Source organism: Microchirus variegatus (genome assembly GCF_963457635.1).
Source record: "Microchirus variegatus genome assembly, chromosome: 18".
NCBI lineage: Eukaryota > Metazoa > Chordata > Actinopteri > Pleuronectiformes > Soleidae > Microchirus > Microchirus variegatus.
This window is the reverse complement of record NC_139819.1, coordinates 14,631,601-14,651,641: the sequence shown is the minus strand read 5'-3', so window position 1 is coordinate 14,651,641 and position 20,041 is coordinate 14,631,601. Positions and strand designations below refer to the sequence as shown.

At 39.1% G+C, this 20,041-nt stretch overlaps 1 protein-coding gene across 1 annotated transcript in view; it reads right to left on the bottom strand.

The window, feature by feature from the left end:
• The window catches only part of adamts3 (ADAM metallopeptidase with thrombospondin type 1 motif, 3), a gene marked incomplete at its 5' end in the record, with an annotated part of 149,063 nt that overhangs the window by 3,204 nt on the left and 125,818 nt on the right, over positions 1-20,041 (bottom strand). The window contains 6 exons of the mRNA XM_083904897.1: positions 1,362-1,569; positions 8,245-8,377; positions 8,732-8,888; positions 10,549-10,712; positions 16,229-16,309; positions 16,768-16,851. Coding sequence (XP_083761023.1) covers positions 1,362-1,569; positions 8,245-8,377; positions 8,732-8,888; positions 10,549-10,712; positions 16,229-16,309; positions 16,768-16,851 — 827 coding nt within the window. The remainder of the gene's footprint in view (positions 1-1,361; positions 1,570-8,244; positions 8,378-8,731; positions 8,889-10,548; positions 10,713-16,228; positions 16,310-16,767; positions 16,852-20,041) is intronic.

Below are 20,041 nucleotides of genomic sequence, written 5' to 3'. Positions count from 1 at the left end.
TTACATTTTAAATTATACCAATTATATTTTTTTCATATCTCCATCTGGCAGCATTGGAGAATATTTATATTCTTCCCGTGTAAAAGTTTCAGAAAAGCGTGCAGCGTGCTGATTTTGTTTATTCTAACTAAGAAAAGGCAGAAACTTCTGAGCACAAACTAATCTCAATGTACCATGAATTCATAACTCCAGCAATGACATTGATTCACAATTAACTGATTAAAAAGCAAAATTGAATAACCTGTAGAATGAACGCCAAATCCTGATCATTAACATGAGAGCAATTTTTACTCAAATGTAGCTTTAACACCTACAAAAGTTATCACTTTGCTTCACCGCCACCAATTGACCAATCCAAACTTTGTGTACATTGTTATACACGATATGATGTGACCCGTATAGATGGATTTGCAGAGTGAAATTAGCTTCATATAATTGTGCTAAGGAATCATGACTAAAGTATAAATAACACGGTGGTGCTGAAAATGTTTCTTGGCTCAACTCCTCCCTCGATCTGAACCAGATATTAGACTCTTGGTCTCGGAGCGATTTTGATAATTTAACAAAAATATTAAACCCATTTCCCATGAATAAAAAGAAACTGTTGCACCTACTGTTACATCATCAAACAGAGTCGGAAATCTTTCCCAGAAATATTTGCACATTCATATTTGAGGATTATATCAACAACTTTTCAAAACCAACTTTTCATAAGCCTTTTCATACGTCAGGTCTGCACACCTTTTATTTTCTTCACACAATGACTCACAGATAAAATAAAATTGTTTGTTATAAGCTCAATCTGGCCTGATTTATTTAGTTTTACTTCTTTTTACCCTCTGGTGACGTATTTATAGATATTTTATTTTTATTTTTATTTTATAGATATTTGGACCCGACTTTCTCGAGCAAAACTTCAAAAAACTGGGTGTAAAATCGCAATTCGAACATTGGTACTTGAATCAGAATCTTATGAGGTAAATTTATATTTTATAAATTCTATTTCAATGAGAGATAAATGATAAGATGGATGAAAGATAAATGGGAAGCACACAATTGTTATATAGTTAAAATTAACATGACTGTTATTATACTATTATCACTAAGTGCTCAAAAATGCCTTTATACAATACATGAAAACTGAAATGGGCATTCCAAAAATGTTAAACAAAATGACAACAATAAAGAATACTTTCTGTAAAATGAAAAGAAAAAGCTTCTTTAAAGCTGTAACAACCCACGTCAATGGGTCAATCGTTTCCTGACGAGATAAAACAAAGACAGATTTTAACTTTTAACTGTACTGCCCGTCAAACAGAGAGGTGAAAAAACATTTTTAATAGATTATGTGGATACTGAACCTCTGACCAGGCTCCGGTCCTCCATTGCGCAGGACATGGGACTCTGTTACAGGGCCGTCGGCTCTCTGGCTTTTCACCGCTGCAGTATTTGCTGTGGACAGAGCGGTTGGTGCCATCATGCAGCAGCTGCATGCAACGAACGGTCCGGATCTGGAAGCCCAGGCTGCTGCAGGTTTTAGTACAATGCTCCCATTCATCTGAGATCCATCTAGAGAAATAAACATGAGGTGATTATTGAGCTACTCCAGGACTTTTTTAAGAAGATACTCTTTTAAATAAAAAATAATATATATAAAGAAATATAAACATGTGCTGCTAACTGTAGACTCAAAAACAAGATAACTCCAAGGTGGAAACAAGTTCTTAGATTTGATTTTGCAAAAGTGACAATCAAATGTCTCAAAATCTGCTCTTGCAATCAATTTTACTTGAACTGTAATGGTAAAATTCAATTTCTCTGTCTCAGAGCTACATTTGCCCAACACCGACACCCACCCAGTACAGAATACCGGGGGCTTTGTGTATAGTGTATTGTGTATTTTATATTGTGTATTGTGTCTAGCCTGCACCTTCCTGCAGCACCAGCAGTGAGTCTGCTCCCCGATGCCTACAGTAGACAAAGAGGTGTGAAAGCACCGTCTGAAGGTAGAGTCTTTGTCTATTGGAGGAATGTAAAAGTGGAGCTGCTCAGGCATACATGTTGAGTGTTCCTATGCTCTGGGTCATTCTCCAGCAAGAATCACTCCTGTGAAGATTGAGCTTTTCCTTGCAACGAAAATAAAACCTTGTCGGCCGGCAGAAGTTCTCTATTTCATTCTTCACCAGCAGCAGAGAGATTTCCACAACACTATATATATGTGATACACATATGACATAACAATCTAGCCTGTAGCTCTCCAGTGACGTAAAGCATTCTTGGACCAAAGTGCACACACTATACAGGGTGTTTGTTTTCACCGGTTTGTTAGATATGTTTCCAATAACAACTATTATCGCAAAAATATCAAAATTAAGAGGCACAATCTTATCTTTAACACATCCTTTGAAATGTGTTTCTGAGACACTTTTCATCTCATTTGTTAGAACCGTCTTCAAAGGAGCCTGGGAAGGGACATCTGTGGCTTTTTCATAATAACCCATGGGAACAACATTCATAATTCATGCTATTTCTTTCTATTTCAAACAGTAAGACAGAAGAAACATGGCAAATACTATTATGTGTCGTTAATGATACGAGCGCAAGGACCGACAAAGCAAATGTTCAATCTTCACCATCATTCATTGTAGTGTCTCTAGATTTACTCCACACTTCACGAGTCTATCTAAATGATACTAAAACACACATGTTTTCATAATTTATATTCAGACTATTAGCTAAAATCATCACCATAACACAACGGCGTGCCAATGAAACCATTAAAGATGGACGTGTTCCATTTTGTGGACAGTACTTGCACGCTTGTATTACAGCCTACAGCTCGTTTATCTACTTTATTTTGGTAGGAAAAATCCATCACTTGAATTTCCATAATAACCAATAATGATAACACATCAATGAGCGGCCACATTGTTCCCACACATTATTAATGCACTGTCACATGAAACATATATATATACATATATATATATATGTTTCCCACTCTGCCAGGCTCCAGACTCTAATGTTTCTATATCCAGAAATAAATAAAGCTGGTTATGCACATCCTGCTGAAGCAGAGGACTTAGTTAGCGAGTCACAGAAATCTGGTGGAGAAAATACAACAACTTTAGGTGTTTTTGGGGGGTGGAGCTTTGACAAGAGGGCCAATGGGTTCCATGGTAAATTACCAAAGGACTTCCTGATATAAGGCTGTTCCTCTGGGAACATTGTAGAATATTTTTCCAGCTGGTCATCCTAGGAGCCATTTTCACCTGGCAGGTGAGTCCTCACATCTCTCCTTGGAATGAACTGACCACGTTTGCTCGAAACCAAAATAATTATTTTCAATCGTTGGGTAAAATTTATAAATGCCTAGTCTCCCCCCCAGGACCATGAATTGGTGTAACATGCACTATACCACATTGTCCTAAATGAATGACTTAAAATAATGTGTATAAAAATAAAAGCTGTGAAACTCTTCCCACACTCCCGAGTTACAATCACATCCCCATCACAAAGATGATGATACTCAGACCTCGGGGAGTGAACGTTTGATTTATCGCCACAATTCTGAGCGGTTAAATCAAAAGTGGTCTTGACAAATCTTGATTTTAAAGACCTCTTTGACCAAGATCAAGAAAAGACAGACAAAAATGAGACCAGACCTTCAAAACGTGGTCTTCAGACAAAGGGACAACACGACAAGCTGAAGGGCCGACTTCAGAATCAACCAAAACAAAATCGAACGCTGGGACTGATGAATATTCATCAATTATTCATTTGTCATTTTCTCTATCACAATAGGATTTCCATATTGATTTAATTTCGGTCACGATATCTGTGCAATTCACACTCTGATATGGTAACAGCTCTTGATGAGCACAGTAGCTGGCAGGCAAATAGTCGATTTACAGTGTGAAGTTGAATAATTGAACTTCCAGTATCCTTAAGACCTGCCACATGCAGATTTGAGATTTGGATGGAAGATTTTGGCAACAGTGTTGTTAAGGACTGCTGCCTTCAAATCCTCCCCATCATCTTCACAGCCTCCACCTCAACTCAGCTTCTTCATCCCCTCTTTCAAAACCACTTATTTCTCCCCACAGGCCTTTACTGTCATTCATGTATTCAGACGCGAAGCCGCGTTTATGAGGTGTGATTTTCCTCACACATTATGTTGTATCCCACCCCATCGTCATATTTTTTGAATAACTTTTATACAAAATACTCTGATGGATCCATTGTGAACCATGTGACTCTCCTATAGAGCCAAATCAAAAGAATATATTGACAGAAAGGTGACTTGGTAGCAGAGATGTAATGATTCAGAGCTTTAATCCATTGACGCCGGGAAAGCATTGCCGCATCTGTACCATTAGAGCCGGGAGAGAAGCTGCGCGTTTTATTCTACCATAGACGCCGGTAAAATCGGATACGTCAATTTTCGGGGGGGGGGGGTATAAGGGTTCCTCGCGACATTGTTTTGAAATGTCTTCTCACAAACATGGAGGACTTTGACAGCGGAGAGATTTATGGTGAAGATACATAATTATGTTTGAAGACGACGAGGTCGGCGATAATGACGATAAATACCACTGTAATCGATGGAGTGTTTACAACCGTGCACCAGGGGTGACAGAGGATTCACCTCTTTTTCCAGGCGCTTCAGGCCTTAATGGGTTAACAGACAATAGACATAGACAAATGTCTTCTCACGAGACAGTGTGCATGGTGACATGTTTTTGGCACAAATGGAACTCCATACTACCAACAATATTTACTCGAGAATAACATCTTATCAGTGGGGAAAAAACAGCATTTAGATAATCAGTCCTGTCTAATGAAACACAGAGGGTTAGCTGCCCTTTAAGAATGCGGCCAGATTCCCTCTTCACAGGTTTTGTGGAGGAGCCACAGGCATATTTCTTTTTATTATTTATTTATTTATTTATTTACTTTATTCATCTCAGGGACTAACCCTGCAAGAATGAAGGAGACACTGTACTCTTCGTTAATGGCCCTGGTTTTCTTACCCTCTGCAAAAGCACAGCTGTTAACAGATGTGGCTCTGACATACAGGTCAGGTGATGTCGTGACATGAGGATGGCTGTAAGGGTGCGCTGGAGATGCACTCAATCAATATTGGACCACATTCAACAGTCTGGTCTGGAATGGGAAGCATTTTGGCCGCGTTCTTTTAGAGCGGAACTAGACCGGAAGTTCCTATTATCGCTGTTTTTTTTGGTGTGTATCTGCGTCATTACCTTGTTTATGAAGCCTGACGGTTCGAAACAAACAGTTCAGCCATTGCTGAGAACGTTGTGTTTTATTGTAATCTCGGGGCTCAACGAGATCACTGAAAATCCCGTAATAGTTACGTAAGCAGCAGTTCTCCTGAACAACCGATCATCCTGCTCCGGGCGGTAGTCCGGGCACATCCGGTTGCGTACATTGAACCGCAGAAGAAGAATAACGTCCGTTGTGGAAGTGTTTCACGAGCAACAGTGTCTTCTGACTCTGGGTCTGACTCCGGTTTAAAGTCATAAAGGGACTGCGGCGGGGAGTCGTGACGAAGCTATTTTTAAACACTGTTAAAACAATGTTTTGATAATGAGGAGCAGTGCATCCGCCGTTCCAGAGGGGGGCGCTGCGCTTCTGAGAACGGATGTGCTGGAAAGTACTGGCCAATCACAAGACTCTGTCTTCTGGGGGTGAAAGTTCACACTGAAATATCGCAGCAGAAAATCACTGTCAGAAAAGAGGATTTCTATCGGCTAGTTTACAGCAACTAGGAGGTTTTTGACCATAAAAACAAGTTAATATATGTAAGTAGACCTCTATAACTAACATTTATGTGCAACAGGACCACTCTATGTGACCTTTAAGCAGTTTGACTGCAAAAAAAATCAACATTTTACTGAGCCCTTTACCGAGTGCCGACATCCTTTTCCTCCACACTCATTCATTTACTAACACTGATCACCACAGATGAATCTTCTTTTATTTGTCACATCATTCGTTTTTTTTACATTTCAAATGATAAAACTCTAATAACACTGCAGAGCCGTTCATCCATTCATCAAACCCACCATTGTCTCCTATCTCTCACATAATGCGTACACGCAGACAAACAGCTTGTTATGTAATGGCTCAGTGAGTATATTATTTGCCTAATACTAGATAGTATATAATGTGATTGTATAATTATGTAAACATAAATCTGCCTTTGGAATTTGCAGATTTAAAAAATGTTCCGGAAGAAAATAGATTTAGATTTAGCAAATTACACAGATGAGTTGAAATTGAGAATCAGTCACACTTTCTTCTGTGTTGTCCTCACTATGACGAGCTAAGAACAAACAATCTTTATTCGTAGAGTTGTCTGTGATTTGTGTTCTACTCTGGCTTGCTGCTCTGTATGTTTAAATAATGATGTTTTGTAAGCCTGTGTTTTTTTCAGCTGTGCATGATCTCGACGCACAACACAGTGATGAGAAAGAATCAGTCAATCAAAAACAGAATGTAAGTACGTATGTATGTATGAATGCGCGAACCATGTGTGGTAATAATGAACACAGAATAAAAACAATAGATGTATACTAAGAAAGTTATTAAGAAACAGCAATATTTGCGGCTGATATTTCATCACAATTAATTTACGTGATGGAGGAAACACTAGCAACAATATACTCAACAAAAATATAAACGCACACTTGAAATGCAATGGTGAACAAAAATAGAATGTCACGACATTTGCTCAGATTCTTGATGCATTTGTTTATGGAATGATCTGTTTTGCTCAAACCCAGTAGTCCAGTGTCACTTGGCCACTCCTATTGACTACAATCTCAAATGGAGTATTTCAACTCACGAGTTGAAATATTGAGTCATGGAGCATGGCAGAGTGGTGGTCTGTGACCAGTACACAGACACTCCTTATGGTCTGGTCAATAAAAGGGCACACCAAAATGTGGACTTTTGTCACTCGTCAATATGCCACAGATGTCACAAATCATGAGGGAGCGTGCCATTGGCATGCTGAGTGCTGGGTTGAGCGTTACAGCTGTGGCAACACAACTGAATGTGCATCATTCCACTTACAGCCGCCTGTGGACTCCTTTCAGAGAGACTGGAACGACAGCGAGCCGGGTTCCAGTTTCCCCAGAACGGCCGCCAACTTCAAGTGGCTCTGCAGGAGGAATGGGACAACATCCCCCAAGCCTTGTGTTCTTGCTGCCATTACTCCAGGACTTTTGTTTTGAAATTGATCCTAATGCTCGCAAAATTAAAGCCGCTTTATTGATAAAGTTTTACTGTTATTTTTGGATAGTTACTCTGTTTTGTTGCAAGTTTTTCTTTGTTTGTTTATATTTTTGTTGAGTGTAGTTTTTTTGGACGCTCAATTTTGGTCAATCATGTTTACCACAATGTTCTCCCTGTGTGTGTGTGTGTGTGTAGGTTTTCGTCCCACAGTCCAGCCAGCAGGGGATTGGCCAGCGTGTTCAAAATAAAGTTCGGGAACTGGAACTGGCACGGAGCCCTGCCAGTATGAAAGGGCTATGTGACCCTGTGACGGACTAGTGACACTGCCCTTTGCCCTATGTCAGCCGTCAGCTGGGATTAGCACCAGCGCACCTGCCGACCCTTAACCCATTGACGCCGGGAGAGCGGCTGCAAATTTTATTCTACCATATACGCCGGAAAGGCGGATACATCAATTTTCGGGAGGGTATAAGGGTTCCTCGCGACATTGTTTTGGAATTACTTCGAGCAAACATGGAGGACTTTGACAGCGGAGAGATTTCTGAAGGCAGTGATTTTGAGGAGTTTCGTCTTCGATGATGTTATCGTTGATAACTTAGAACGCGCTGAACAAATCGACCCTGATTTATGGTTAAGACATAATTATGTTTGAAGACGACGAGTTTGGCGATAATGACGATAAATACCACCGTAAATGATGAAGTGTTTACAACCGCGCAACAGGGGTGACAGTGGATTCACCTGCAGATGCCACAGCGCTGTAAGCATCAGTACCGTCAGGTGTAAGCTCTCAATTTCTTTTTGAATTGTGTTCGTACATCTGCTACAGAGGCTGAGAAATCAGTCATTTAGTAGACATTGTAGCTCAGTTTTTAGAGGCATTTTTTCCTGGCGCTTCAGGATTGGGTTAATTTCAATGTAGCTCATGATGAGAGACATTTAACATTATTACAAACACTTTGGACGTCGGTCTGTACTCACTGAGGCTGCGTACAGTCCTGGAGGTTACACATTCTACGGATGGGTTTCGGCTTCTTATTGGCGTCACAGTATCCTCGATGGACCATCTTGGTGTCTCCTTTCTTTCGACATCCATATTTGGTATACTGAAACCCTGGGAGCAGCAGAGAGGCCTTTTTCAACAATGCAATATATAGAACGCATTGAAGAAGAAAAAAAAACAAAACACCCTACTTTTAACAGAAAAGAAATGATCCCACGTCACTTTCACCCTTTCGAAAGGCTCTTAACAAAACACATCGCGAGGACATCAGTTGAAAATAACACTAATTAAAGGCTTTTAACATCAAAAAGAACAAGACTCAGCTTGAAGTGGGAAAAAAACACGTATAAAACATGTTACGTGTCTTTGAAGGGGAACAGAGAGAATGAAATATAGATAATTATAGTTGAATAAGTGGTCAGAAATTAATCCTTTCTATTATGTTGATGCTAATTCGTCAGTTACCTCCAGCACAAGGTTTGGAACATGGGGACCAGCTCTTCAGAGCCCACTCGTACGTTTCCTCCTGGATGACATTGTTGGTGTTGACAGGCACGGAATCTTCGTGGATGATGTACTTGTACATTAAAGTAGATCGAGTCTCATTGTCTTTGGGTATTATCTGGAAACCGTGGAGAGAAAGGCAGCACCATTATGGTATCATCATAGACGCAGCATTTATTTTAATTGTGACACTCAAAGAACATCATGTTTAATTTAAAAGTTGCGTCGTAAATTTGATCATAGCAGACAAAAACAAACAACCGTTAAACAGGAGTCAGGAAATGGAGAAACTAAAAAACGAGCAGTTGTGGGAGGTATGGTCTGGGGGATTAAGTGGGATTATACGGAACCACGTCTCTTTGATTAAGTCCACGTGTGGCAAGAGTATGTGGAATTATCTATAGCAAAGGCTTTGAATGTATACAATAGCCCTAATTGTATTATTAATATAACGCATCACTTTACACATGATTAAATAAAGAAATGTACATACAAAAACACATCTGAGGTTCTCAGTCATTCAGGTTATTGTGTCCTCATGAGTGTAGATATAGACAACTGGCCCTGCTCGAGTGGTTATAAAGCTATTCAAGCAAGTCAAGATGCCTCCTTTATATCTACACTCCTGTAGATATTGCTTTCACTCTCTACTTGCTGCCAAATTAAAAGTGAATGATTCACCAAAGTAGCTCAGAATTCAAATTCCCTTTAATAAGATTTCTGTCAATTGAGTCGGTAAATTCATTTCAGTCAGATTTGCTGCTCTGTCCAGTACAGTGAGGAAAACACTACACATGTCCAGGTAATAATTTGCATTCTTCAACTTATACAAAGTTATTATAAAGATGAACCTGATCATATTGCAAGTAAAAACGTTTTAAAAAAAAAACAACTGTTTCAGTTCAATAATAATCTACGACTACTACTACTGACAATACAAATAGATTATGGATTGAAAGTCAGGCCAACAACATCCTATATAGTTTACTGCGTACGACTGTAGATGTCCCTAAAAAGTATAGGGTGACAGTTTACATCATACTACAGTAGTAGGTAAAGGTAAAATCATAGTAACACCTTTTTTTTTTATTTTACATAAAATGTCCAGCTTCATGACAACAGTATAGTAGTAATAAGGATGTAATATAACAGTAATACTAATTATGTCCATGTAATACCTTCACTTGAAAATATCTGTCAAGCAAAATCAAACAGTCATCTTATAAAGTTGAGATTAGGACCCAACCCACACCCAGTCGTTATATATGTTTTCGCCGGAGTTTGTTGTTTGATTAATGGTTTGTCTCGGTTGGATTTGGATGACATTTTCAGAAAATGACCAGGAATAAGTGATTAAATTTTGGGCATGATCCGTAACATGCAGAGCACCGGCGGGGTGTATTTTGTAGGCACTGAGCTGCCTTGGCGGAGGTCTCTGTTTTCTAGTTCGATATAAAATGGTATAACCCATAATACCACTGCTCTATTTAATATTATAACCATTATTATTATGACCATATAGTTTCTGTACTGCAAAGTGTCACCACGTTTCACAAATGTCGCCTGTACATAACGCCATCTAAAAAAGAAAAATGTTTCACTGAACATTTCCTGAACTGGAGATCGTCACGATTCATTCCCACAGCAGCGAGAGAGGAACGTGAACTGGATGAACCCCCTGCTTTGTTTTTGTCTCACTGTCAAAGAACAACAAGACTTTTCAATTAAATCACAAATAACCTTTGATAGAAAAAAAAAAAAAAAGAGGCTTTTATTACCAGAACCACCACGGGGTCATGCAGAGGTCCGTCAGTGTGCAGGGTCTCCACATTGTCTTCAATGATGTAATGCCACTCCACTCCCAGGTCAATGAAGCTCCTGGATTTGAGCTCCTCCCCTTTTCCATTGAGAACGTAATGCCCCGTTGCCTGGTTCTTGACAGCTGAAATCAGTCATTTTGTTATGTGCTATTGAGAAGAGTAAAATATCTTTTTCTTCCTTAATAACAAAAAGAGAACGTCATCATTGGCTTCAAACTCATACATTTTTCGGTCAAAAGTGAGAAACTCTAAAGTAAAATGTTCGTCAGTATGTACAGTAATGCGCCTTTTTTACAGTGGCCCGACAGGGGCAAACGCACTGCAAACCCCAAAACGCCAGCGAATAAGAAAACACCGGCAAGTAACAAAAACGGCAGTGATCCTGGTCTGTGGGGGGCGCTGTCGTGCAGGTCTTCGACCAACCTGTTGACTTGCAGTGTTGGGCCAAAACTTTTTTTTTTAAATAAACTTTATTTAAACTTTTCCAGTACACATATACACATATACAAAATACCTCAAAGGGAATATACATTTGCATCTCGTCATTTAGAAAGGATACCTCGATTGTAACCTTGACTTTATTGCCTTGTTGTGATTGATTTGTTTACACTGTACTCAACAAAGCCTTGTAGATTTTATTTATTTTATTTTAGTTTTGCTAAATAGATCGACGAGATGCAATTTTATATTCCCTTTGAGGTATTTTGTATATGTGTATATGTGTACTGGAAAAGTTTAAATAAAGTTTATTAAAAAAAAAAAAGTTTTGGCCCAACACTGCGAGTCAACAGGTTGGTCGAAGACCTGCACGACAGCGCCCCCCACAGACCCAGAGCACTTCGTTTTTTTTTACTTGCTGGCGTTTTCTTATTTGCTGGTGTTTTGAGGTTTACAGTGCGTTTGCCCCTGTCGACCACCATACCTTTGGGATAATGTATAGTATAATCTGGCACTATAAATAAAAATTCACGCGGATCTTAGCAGGAGTATTCATTTGACATAAAAGACGCTGAAGTAACTCGCGTCTCTGCAGCGAATTCTTTACTCTGGTGCTGGAGTGCAGCACTTCCCTCTGCAAGGGACATGCTGTGAAAGTAATCTAACACAGAAAATGGGTTTTTTATTAGCCACTGATTCCAATCACATTTATGTTTAAATGTTGAAGCCCTCACTGTTTTTGTCTTAATGTTTGCACGCTGAGGCTTTGCAAACGGTTTCCATCACACAGCGCTGGACAAACATTGTCTGAAGTCAGTTCCACCATCATGAACGTATACTTGATTTTCAATTTTGGAGGTTTTTGATATCAACATACTTTATACTGCACATTTATATTTTAAAATATAGAAGACCATCTTTAATTAATTTGGACTTGATATCACTTTCATCGAAAACAAAAACATATTGGGGATACTGAAATACAGATGTGGATTATTTCTCTACATTGAATGTTTGGTTATGATTTGTTTTTCTAGATATTGTTTGAACACAATTATACTTCTGTTGTTGGAGGAAAATCTTGTAATTGTCAACAGAATGATTTGAAGGGTTGTACAAATGTTTTTTTTCATTTTAAAATTATGTATAAAGACAAACAGATGTTTAAATTAACACTTAAGGTTGTTTTTTTGTATTTAATATAATCGAGGCTGTTGATGAGGGTGTAGTTAACTGTAAGTGACAGACCATCGAAGACTCTTTGAGTTTCAGTTAAGGCAGACACAAATAAGAATGATATTCTTCTCACTGCTCCTTTTAAATCATGTCACAAAAGTAATTATGGGTTTGTGTAACGGTGAACTGTATTGTCCTCAAAAAAATAAAAGAAAGAAAGGAAGATATTTGTAAAACAAAGCTTGAATTCCAGTAAAATTAGTTTGATTTTAATAATGAAAATGTTTTGGAAATAATAATAATAAAAAAAATCTATCTGGTCTCCTCACTAAGGTTTACTTACCTCACATTCTAGTAAACTGCAGCAGACGAAACAACATCAGTTGAATAGGTGAGTTAAGTTAACTAATGATGCACTATCTACAAAAGCTTGCCATAATCCACCTGTGCTCCAGACTTTTGTTTTTGTTTTTACTGAGCCATTGCTGCTATCATGACTATGCACATAACACTGAACTAACAGCAGCAGGAAACGAACACAGAAAACACTAATCCTTGAAATAGAAGCATGTGAAAAAACATTCTTCCGTGCGATCCATCAGCACGTCATTACACAGACAATGACAGTGAGAGGAGGGATGGATGCACTCTGTAAAACTCAAGTAGTGGAGAAGATACATTTAAAAGCTTTTTTTTTTTTTTTTTCAAGCATAAGAAGCACAAGTGGTCTTGAGTGCGTCCGGCTTAGTGAAAAGTAAGATGCATGTAAGAGATGTTTGCATCACGATGCTGTCTAGAAGCTGCTAAAAGTGTATTTCGTAACCTCTGTTTTATGTCTGAGACAGTGTTATTTTCTTGTTATCAGAAGGTGTGATGAAAAATGTTCATTTTTATACACATATACTCTTTATCACTAATGTCTTCCTAAAGGATTGGTCAAACATTTTTGTTGACAATCGATCATTGCTTAACTTATAAATACAACTATCCATCTCTTCAACTATTTTTTTTTGTGTGTGCCTTATCCTTACCATTACTATCACGGCTTTTGATGATGTTGATTTGAAACTGCGGTTTTGTAAGACACCGACTAGACTTTGAGTAACGATATGATATTGCTGTAAAAAGATCTCGTTTTTATTTGGCTGTTGTGAAAAAGTCAGGATTATGATATATTAGGATTGCAGTATAAGATGTCCACGTGTGCCGTAAGTGTCTATGACTATGTATGTCCTCTATGGTTGTGACTATTTGTACTGTATGTCCTCTCTGTGTGGAACAGCCTCCTGTGTACGGAACGTGCCCTGCGACATGAATGTATTGAAACTGTCAAGAAAAATTTCAATATCAATTATTTGATTCCAGTCGCTAGGCAGATTCACATTTTTTTTTCTTTTTAACAATTGCTACCATCTATTGTATTGTTTTGACACTGCGGGAAACTGAGTGACTATGGCAGAGCTTTCTCAAGTTAAAACAGGGGTGTCAAACGTGCGGCCCCGTGGGCCAGAACGGGCCCACAAGTGGGTCCAATCCGGGCCCTAGGATGAATTTGTGAAATATTATATTTTTCAGTTCCAGATACCTGTGGCTACATGTTTTGTCCCTTTGTAAATGATAAACTTAGGCATAATATTGTGTACATTTCAGGTTGTTTTGTAAAAAGATACTTCATTAAATGGAAAAATAGAACATTTTGTTGATCATGGATTATTATGGTATTATTTTACTGGTCCTGACACATCCGAGTTAAAAGCTATAGAAGGCAGGATTGCTATACATAGGATTATTGAATCTCCATTGTGAGACTGTCCTGAGTTCCTGCCGGTGTGGCTGATAGTATAGGGAGTTTTTGCCAATCATGAGTATTCCCACCAAACAGCTGACATGCTGCCTTTCCTTCACAGGGAGGTAGTCATTTCTTCCTAATCATGCACGTATGAAATAAAAATCAGTTTCTTTGAGTACCAAGAATTACATGCCTGAATGTCTGTGATTGCGTCTTCTTGACGAGTAATAGGTTCAGCTGGAACACATTTATTTTTTTTTTTTTTTTAAAGCGCGTAGTGGATGTAGGAGTTGGTTGTGGGTGTGGGGGAGGAGGACTCATTACAGCTGCTTCTGATGGTATAATTTCCTTCCTAATCAGAGGAGGTCCCATCCTTGTAATAGGACATTGAAATATATGTCAATGCACTGTGATTTATGCCTACTATACTCATTTTGGAAGTGGATTAAAAAAAAAAAAAAAAAAAAGAAGTCCCACATGGTCAGACTTTTATCCACCTTATTATGAATTTACTACATTGATAACAGCTCTGTTTTGTTTGTATCTTGGACAGAACAAAGACCAGGACTGAGACAAAGAGAGGGACTTGACTGTCACTGAAATGATTATTCACTGTCTATCGCTTTATCTTCCACATGAGGCTCATGGGACTGAAATTATCAATCATGCGCAAAATATATATAAAAAATACCCACACACAATGGCACAGCAGCTGGTGTGTCAGAAAATAAGGCCAGAGCAGCGATCAAAATAACAATCTCCATGGCTCAGCCTGAGGTTGACAAACTGCCTCAATATCCTATGAATGCAAAAGAAAGCGTGATATTGTCTTCATTTTTAACGACGCTTTGAGTTTTGATAATAGAATGTCGACAATAACTGATTGTCTTTTGTCTATTTTCAAAAACAGGGAATTGTCTGTGTCCTGACAGACGCCCGACCTGAATTAATTTTCATTTTACATGCCTTTATTTCGGTGTGCAAGTGTTCTGCACAGCAGACTGAGGGAAAGTTTTATCAGAAAGTTGGAGATGTAACACTGCAGGTGTGAAATAATGTCTGCTCTGGGAGTTTCCATACACGGGAAAAGTTATTGTCAGGATCAGATACATTCAGTCTGTCAGGGTCTGTGATATATATTTCTTAATCTCAAGGGATTTAAAGTGCACAGTGAACTCTTACAGCTTGGAACTGGCACTGGCACTTTTTGTTTTTCAGGAGCTTTTCCCGACTACATGATTTTGTGACGTCACTGTAAGATTATTAAGAGTGGCGTTGGATAGGGGGCAGAAACTTCACAAAAGTTTCTGGTAAATTTCCAGAAACTAACCATGGAAATGTTTGATTGTGAATTTTGGAAAAATTCCAAATTGCCATGGGAAATTGGGGAATTTAATGAATGAATGAATGAATGAATGAATGAAAATTCACTGGAAATTTGGGATCATAAAAAAAAAAAGAGAAAAAAAATGATTAATATAAAAATTCATTACATAAAAATATTTTTTTTTTGTCATAAGTCTAATTAAAAATGTAAAATTAAAGCAGTGTTCCCCTCCAATGTTGAGGAAGTGAACATCGAGGACATTGAGGTTCAGGGATAAGCCTGAAAGTATTTGGCAAAATGCAGAACAGGCAGAGCTTCTTTAAAGCTGTTTGAATTTTACATTTTTAATGAGACTTTTTTATATTCACATTTTGAAGGGGGAGTTGTAAGAATATTCTATTGAATGTTCATTGTTTTAGCCAATATTATGCTACTACATATTTTTTTCCAACTATATTTATGTTCCCAATTGTCAACTTTGAAAATGTCCAGTTGAAATTTCCCAAAATGTTATTAGCAGATCAGACGCTGTTGCTGTTTTGTGGTTTGGTTTGTGAAACATAAAGACACATCACTTTAAGCCATAATGGTGGTTTTCCTATACTATAAACATGAATCACTCTCTTCTGACTCTGAGCCTGATTTTTTTCTGGATTTTAAAGTGCTTAATTCTATGACCGTACATGAATAATAATCAGTACCTCATCCTCGAGTACCTAATCATCGAGATAAAGCAGATAAATTATATCGATGAATAATCAATGAGGAAGCCTGAGCATGGACTAAATTATGTATCTGATAGCTATGATTTAACCTTATATGTTCCTTTCCAGTCATACAGGAAAATGATGACAAGGAGCTATTTTTTAGCAATCATCTGTGTGTACGTGATATGAGGTCACACTTACCAAGAATTTGAGGGGAGGCCTCATGTTCTTGTATGATCACATGTCTAGCTCCAGGAGGAATAAGAAACATCTTAAGGTAGCCTTTGTCAATTTTGTAGCAGCAGTGGAAGCAGAGAGGGGGGGAGGGGGTGTTAGGAAAGATAAGACAGAGACAAGTTAAGATAAACAGGTACAGTAACAATCTGTTTGTTTGCAGAGGTGGACATCTCGTGAGCTCCAAAAGTTTTGTTTTGCTTCGGTCTACAAAGACGTTTGAAGAACGTTTGAGAATTAAAGGGGATGTTGCATCAGCTTTCCCTCAATTGTGAGCAGGGAAATGTTTTTTTTTTTATTAAAACAGGCCTGAGTGGTTTATTCATATCCATCTACTGTCTCATTCATTTTCCATTCATAGGGTTGCTGTGACAGGAATGCAAGTATGAATAAAAACCTTCAGCCATGTTTCAATAAGGCAGAAATAACAGGTTTTTCAGACTACAGGGAAGCAAAGTCGCCCTCTGTCATGGATGTCCACCACTTACAAACCTAGGATGACTCACCAAGTACATTTCTAGAGTCTTCCGTTTCATTCAAAATTACATTCCGTGCTCCTTTGGGCAAGGAGAAAGCTCCTCTGGTCTTCCCTTTAAAAATGAAATGCATCAGTTAGTTATTGTCACAGTTTCTCTTCTCCACTCCATCTACATCCTCTTTTCCCTGCAAAACCTACAATGATTAATTGAATTAGCAGAGCACGAACCACAGAGACTAACACTGGAGGAGGAAGGCAAACTATTTTCGCTGGCACAGAGACACTTGCGCATCACCAGGACCGAACCTCAGGGGTGTAATTACTGGCCCTTGGAGTTGACAAGCAGGTTCTACAGCGTCAGTGTACTGACGCACACGCATCACCGTCGGTGAGGTTATAACACGTGCGAGTGGAACACTGGAGCAGGGGTTCAGAGGAGGAGGCAGCATGTGGCAGCATGGCAAATAATACACGGTCCACAGTATGTTAAAAAACAAACTGCAATAGCAAAAAATTGCCACTTCACTTTTAAGACAACAGTGGACAATCGATGTGAATTAAAATCTGAGGGTTTTTGGTATAAAAAAAAACAACTACAAAACGCTTGCAAAGTGGATGTCTAAAAAGATCCTTTGAGTGTTGATGCACGGGGTGAAGCTATGTATCACTAGCTTCACCCCCGTAGTATCACTATGCCAGTTTCCATTCAGTCACACAGCTGCTATGTGGCTGATTATGCATGTTTAATGTGACACTTGAGACTTTTAAGTTAGTTTGTTAGGCTGTTGAAGCGACTGCAAGACACACACTAACATGAAATAACCACATGAATCCAAAAACATTTTCCTCTGTTGTATAAGGAGTCAGTGACAGTCACTAAAGTCGAGTCAGACCGAAAATAGACACTTAATTAGTAACACGGAGCAGAAGAAACAACAGCTCTCATCCCACTTTACTCTACGGCGTTAGGCGTCCATCGGCACTACAAGCTATACAGACAAAAACAAAAATGGACAGAAAAACAGTCTGCGAGGGACACAGGAGCATTGGATACTTGCATATTGTGTTTTCCAACAAAGAGGTTTCTTTTTGGGCTCTCTTGCTTAACTGTTTCCCTGTCAAAAAAGGGTGGGTGGTTAAATAAGAGGGAGATAAAAGGGAAACGGATCATAATTTCTTTGACACTTTCATCACGTTGAGCCGCTCACTACACACATTTTAATTTGTGCGAGAGCTTGTGTCTCAAACCCCATGTTCATCTTTTCATATCATTTCTTTTCATACAGCAAATACATGTGATGACACATTATTGAAACAGAGTCTTAAAAGGGCATCAATCACTGTGCGGTGATACATCATGTTATTATGAAAAGCTAATCAATGACAGGGACATTTTACTTATCTCACACTCATTAGGTTAATGAGTTTTAAGTGCAGTCATGCAACATAACCTGAGGGACGTGCCTTCAATTAAAGCTGTTTGGAAAAAGTTTGTTAGTTTAATTTTTGATGAGCTTGATTGGTGAAAAAGGACAATGCATTAATAAATAAGTTATTATCTTTTATTATCTCTGTTAATTACTATGGGTATTCATCTAATCCAACTGTCTGAAGTCAAGTTATACTTTCACCTGTATGATCCCATGACATTTTAACAAGGCAGCTTAATATAAAATACTGTGATTAAAAACACATTAAAAAAAACCCCCCAAAAAAACAAACATCCTACCTGCTAATACTGTAACAGTTCTTCACTGGTATACTTCCATGCACAGCGAAATTTGCATCATCAACGTGCAACGCGCAGGCTGCACGTGCAGCCCAGATTTTGTAACTTTCGTAACTGTTTTCAAAAGTTTAGGACTTCAAAAACGAGGTAATGGCGCAGATACACACCAAAACAGCGAACTTCGAACTTTAATTGGAACTTCCGGTCAGAAGAAGTAGTCGCCAAGGAAAGTCATACCTGGCAACCCCTTGAACCGGCTGACATCCCAACTCCCCTGCCCGACGGACCTTTCAGCTGATACGACGCTCGAAACAGATAACTTTGATAAGAATGCGTCCCATTCCCTCTAGACTTGTACCGCCATCTGATGGTGAAGTCAGATACTAGAGGACCCTGACAAGTGAGTACACCAGGGTCCACGATATGTGGACCCAGTGTTTGCGGCATGCACACGGAAGTATACCAGGGCCTTAAAAGTCCAACCCAGGGAATAAAATGTTTTCTCATTTTGTCACTTTGCCACCACACAATACTTAAAATACCAACAGAGTATGATCACAGCTCCATATTAAATACTGTTTACTACAGACACACAAGGTAACACAACCACTGGGGGCCACATTTAGTGTAATCCTAGTGCCGGTCCCAAGCATTGGTGCTGTTCACCAAGAGAGAGGCAATGAAAATTGTGCTAATGTTGGCCGAAGACAAAAGAAGAGGAGAGGGGGTTAGGAGGCAACACGAGAGAAGGAAGGGAAGGACTTTAAATGTAGGGACTATGACCAGTAAAGGGAGAGATCTGGCTGATATGATGGAGAGAAGGAAAACGGATTGTTTTGATAGAAAGTGAAATGGGGCAGTGGTAATTGTAAAGAAACTGTTTGTGAAGAGAGTGTCAGACAGAATCATGAGTGTGAAGCTGGAAATTGAAGGTGTGATGTTGAATGTTCTCACTGTTTATGCCTCACACGTTGGCTGACAGTTAGAAGAGCAGTAGGAGTTCTGGAGTAAGTTGGATGAAGTGTTGGACAGTTTTCCCACGGGGGAGAGAGTGATGATTGGAGCAGATGCCAATGGGCATTTTGGGAACAGAGGTGACGAGGAGGTGTTGGATCGCTTTAGGGTTAAGGAGGGGAATGTGGGAGGATAGATGATTGCCAATTTTGTGAAAAGCATGGAAATGGCTGTGGTGAATACATATTTCAGGAGGAGCAGAGAGTGACCTATAAGAGTGGAGGAAGATGCTCACGGGTAGATTATATACTATCAGATCAGGGAGGAGTCATGAGAGGCTCTGAGAGGTAGTAAGGAGATACCAGGCGACTAAAACTGTAAGGGATACAGCCAAGAGGGTGTTTGGTGTTTCCTCTTTACAGAGGAAAGGAGATAAGGAAACGTATTGAGGAGTTACAAGAAAGTATCCACAGGAAGTGGATGGCAAAGAAAAGTAGGACAGGTTAGGGAGATGAAGGAAGGAGAGAAAGAGTCCTGGCAGGGTGGAGCGGGTGGAGATGATCAGGGTCAGCGATGTGTGACAGAAGGACAGCAGCAAAAGTGAAAGGGAAGGACTACA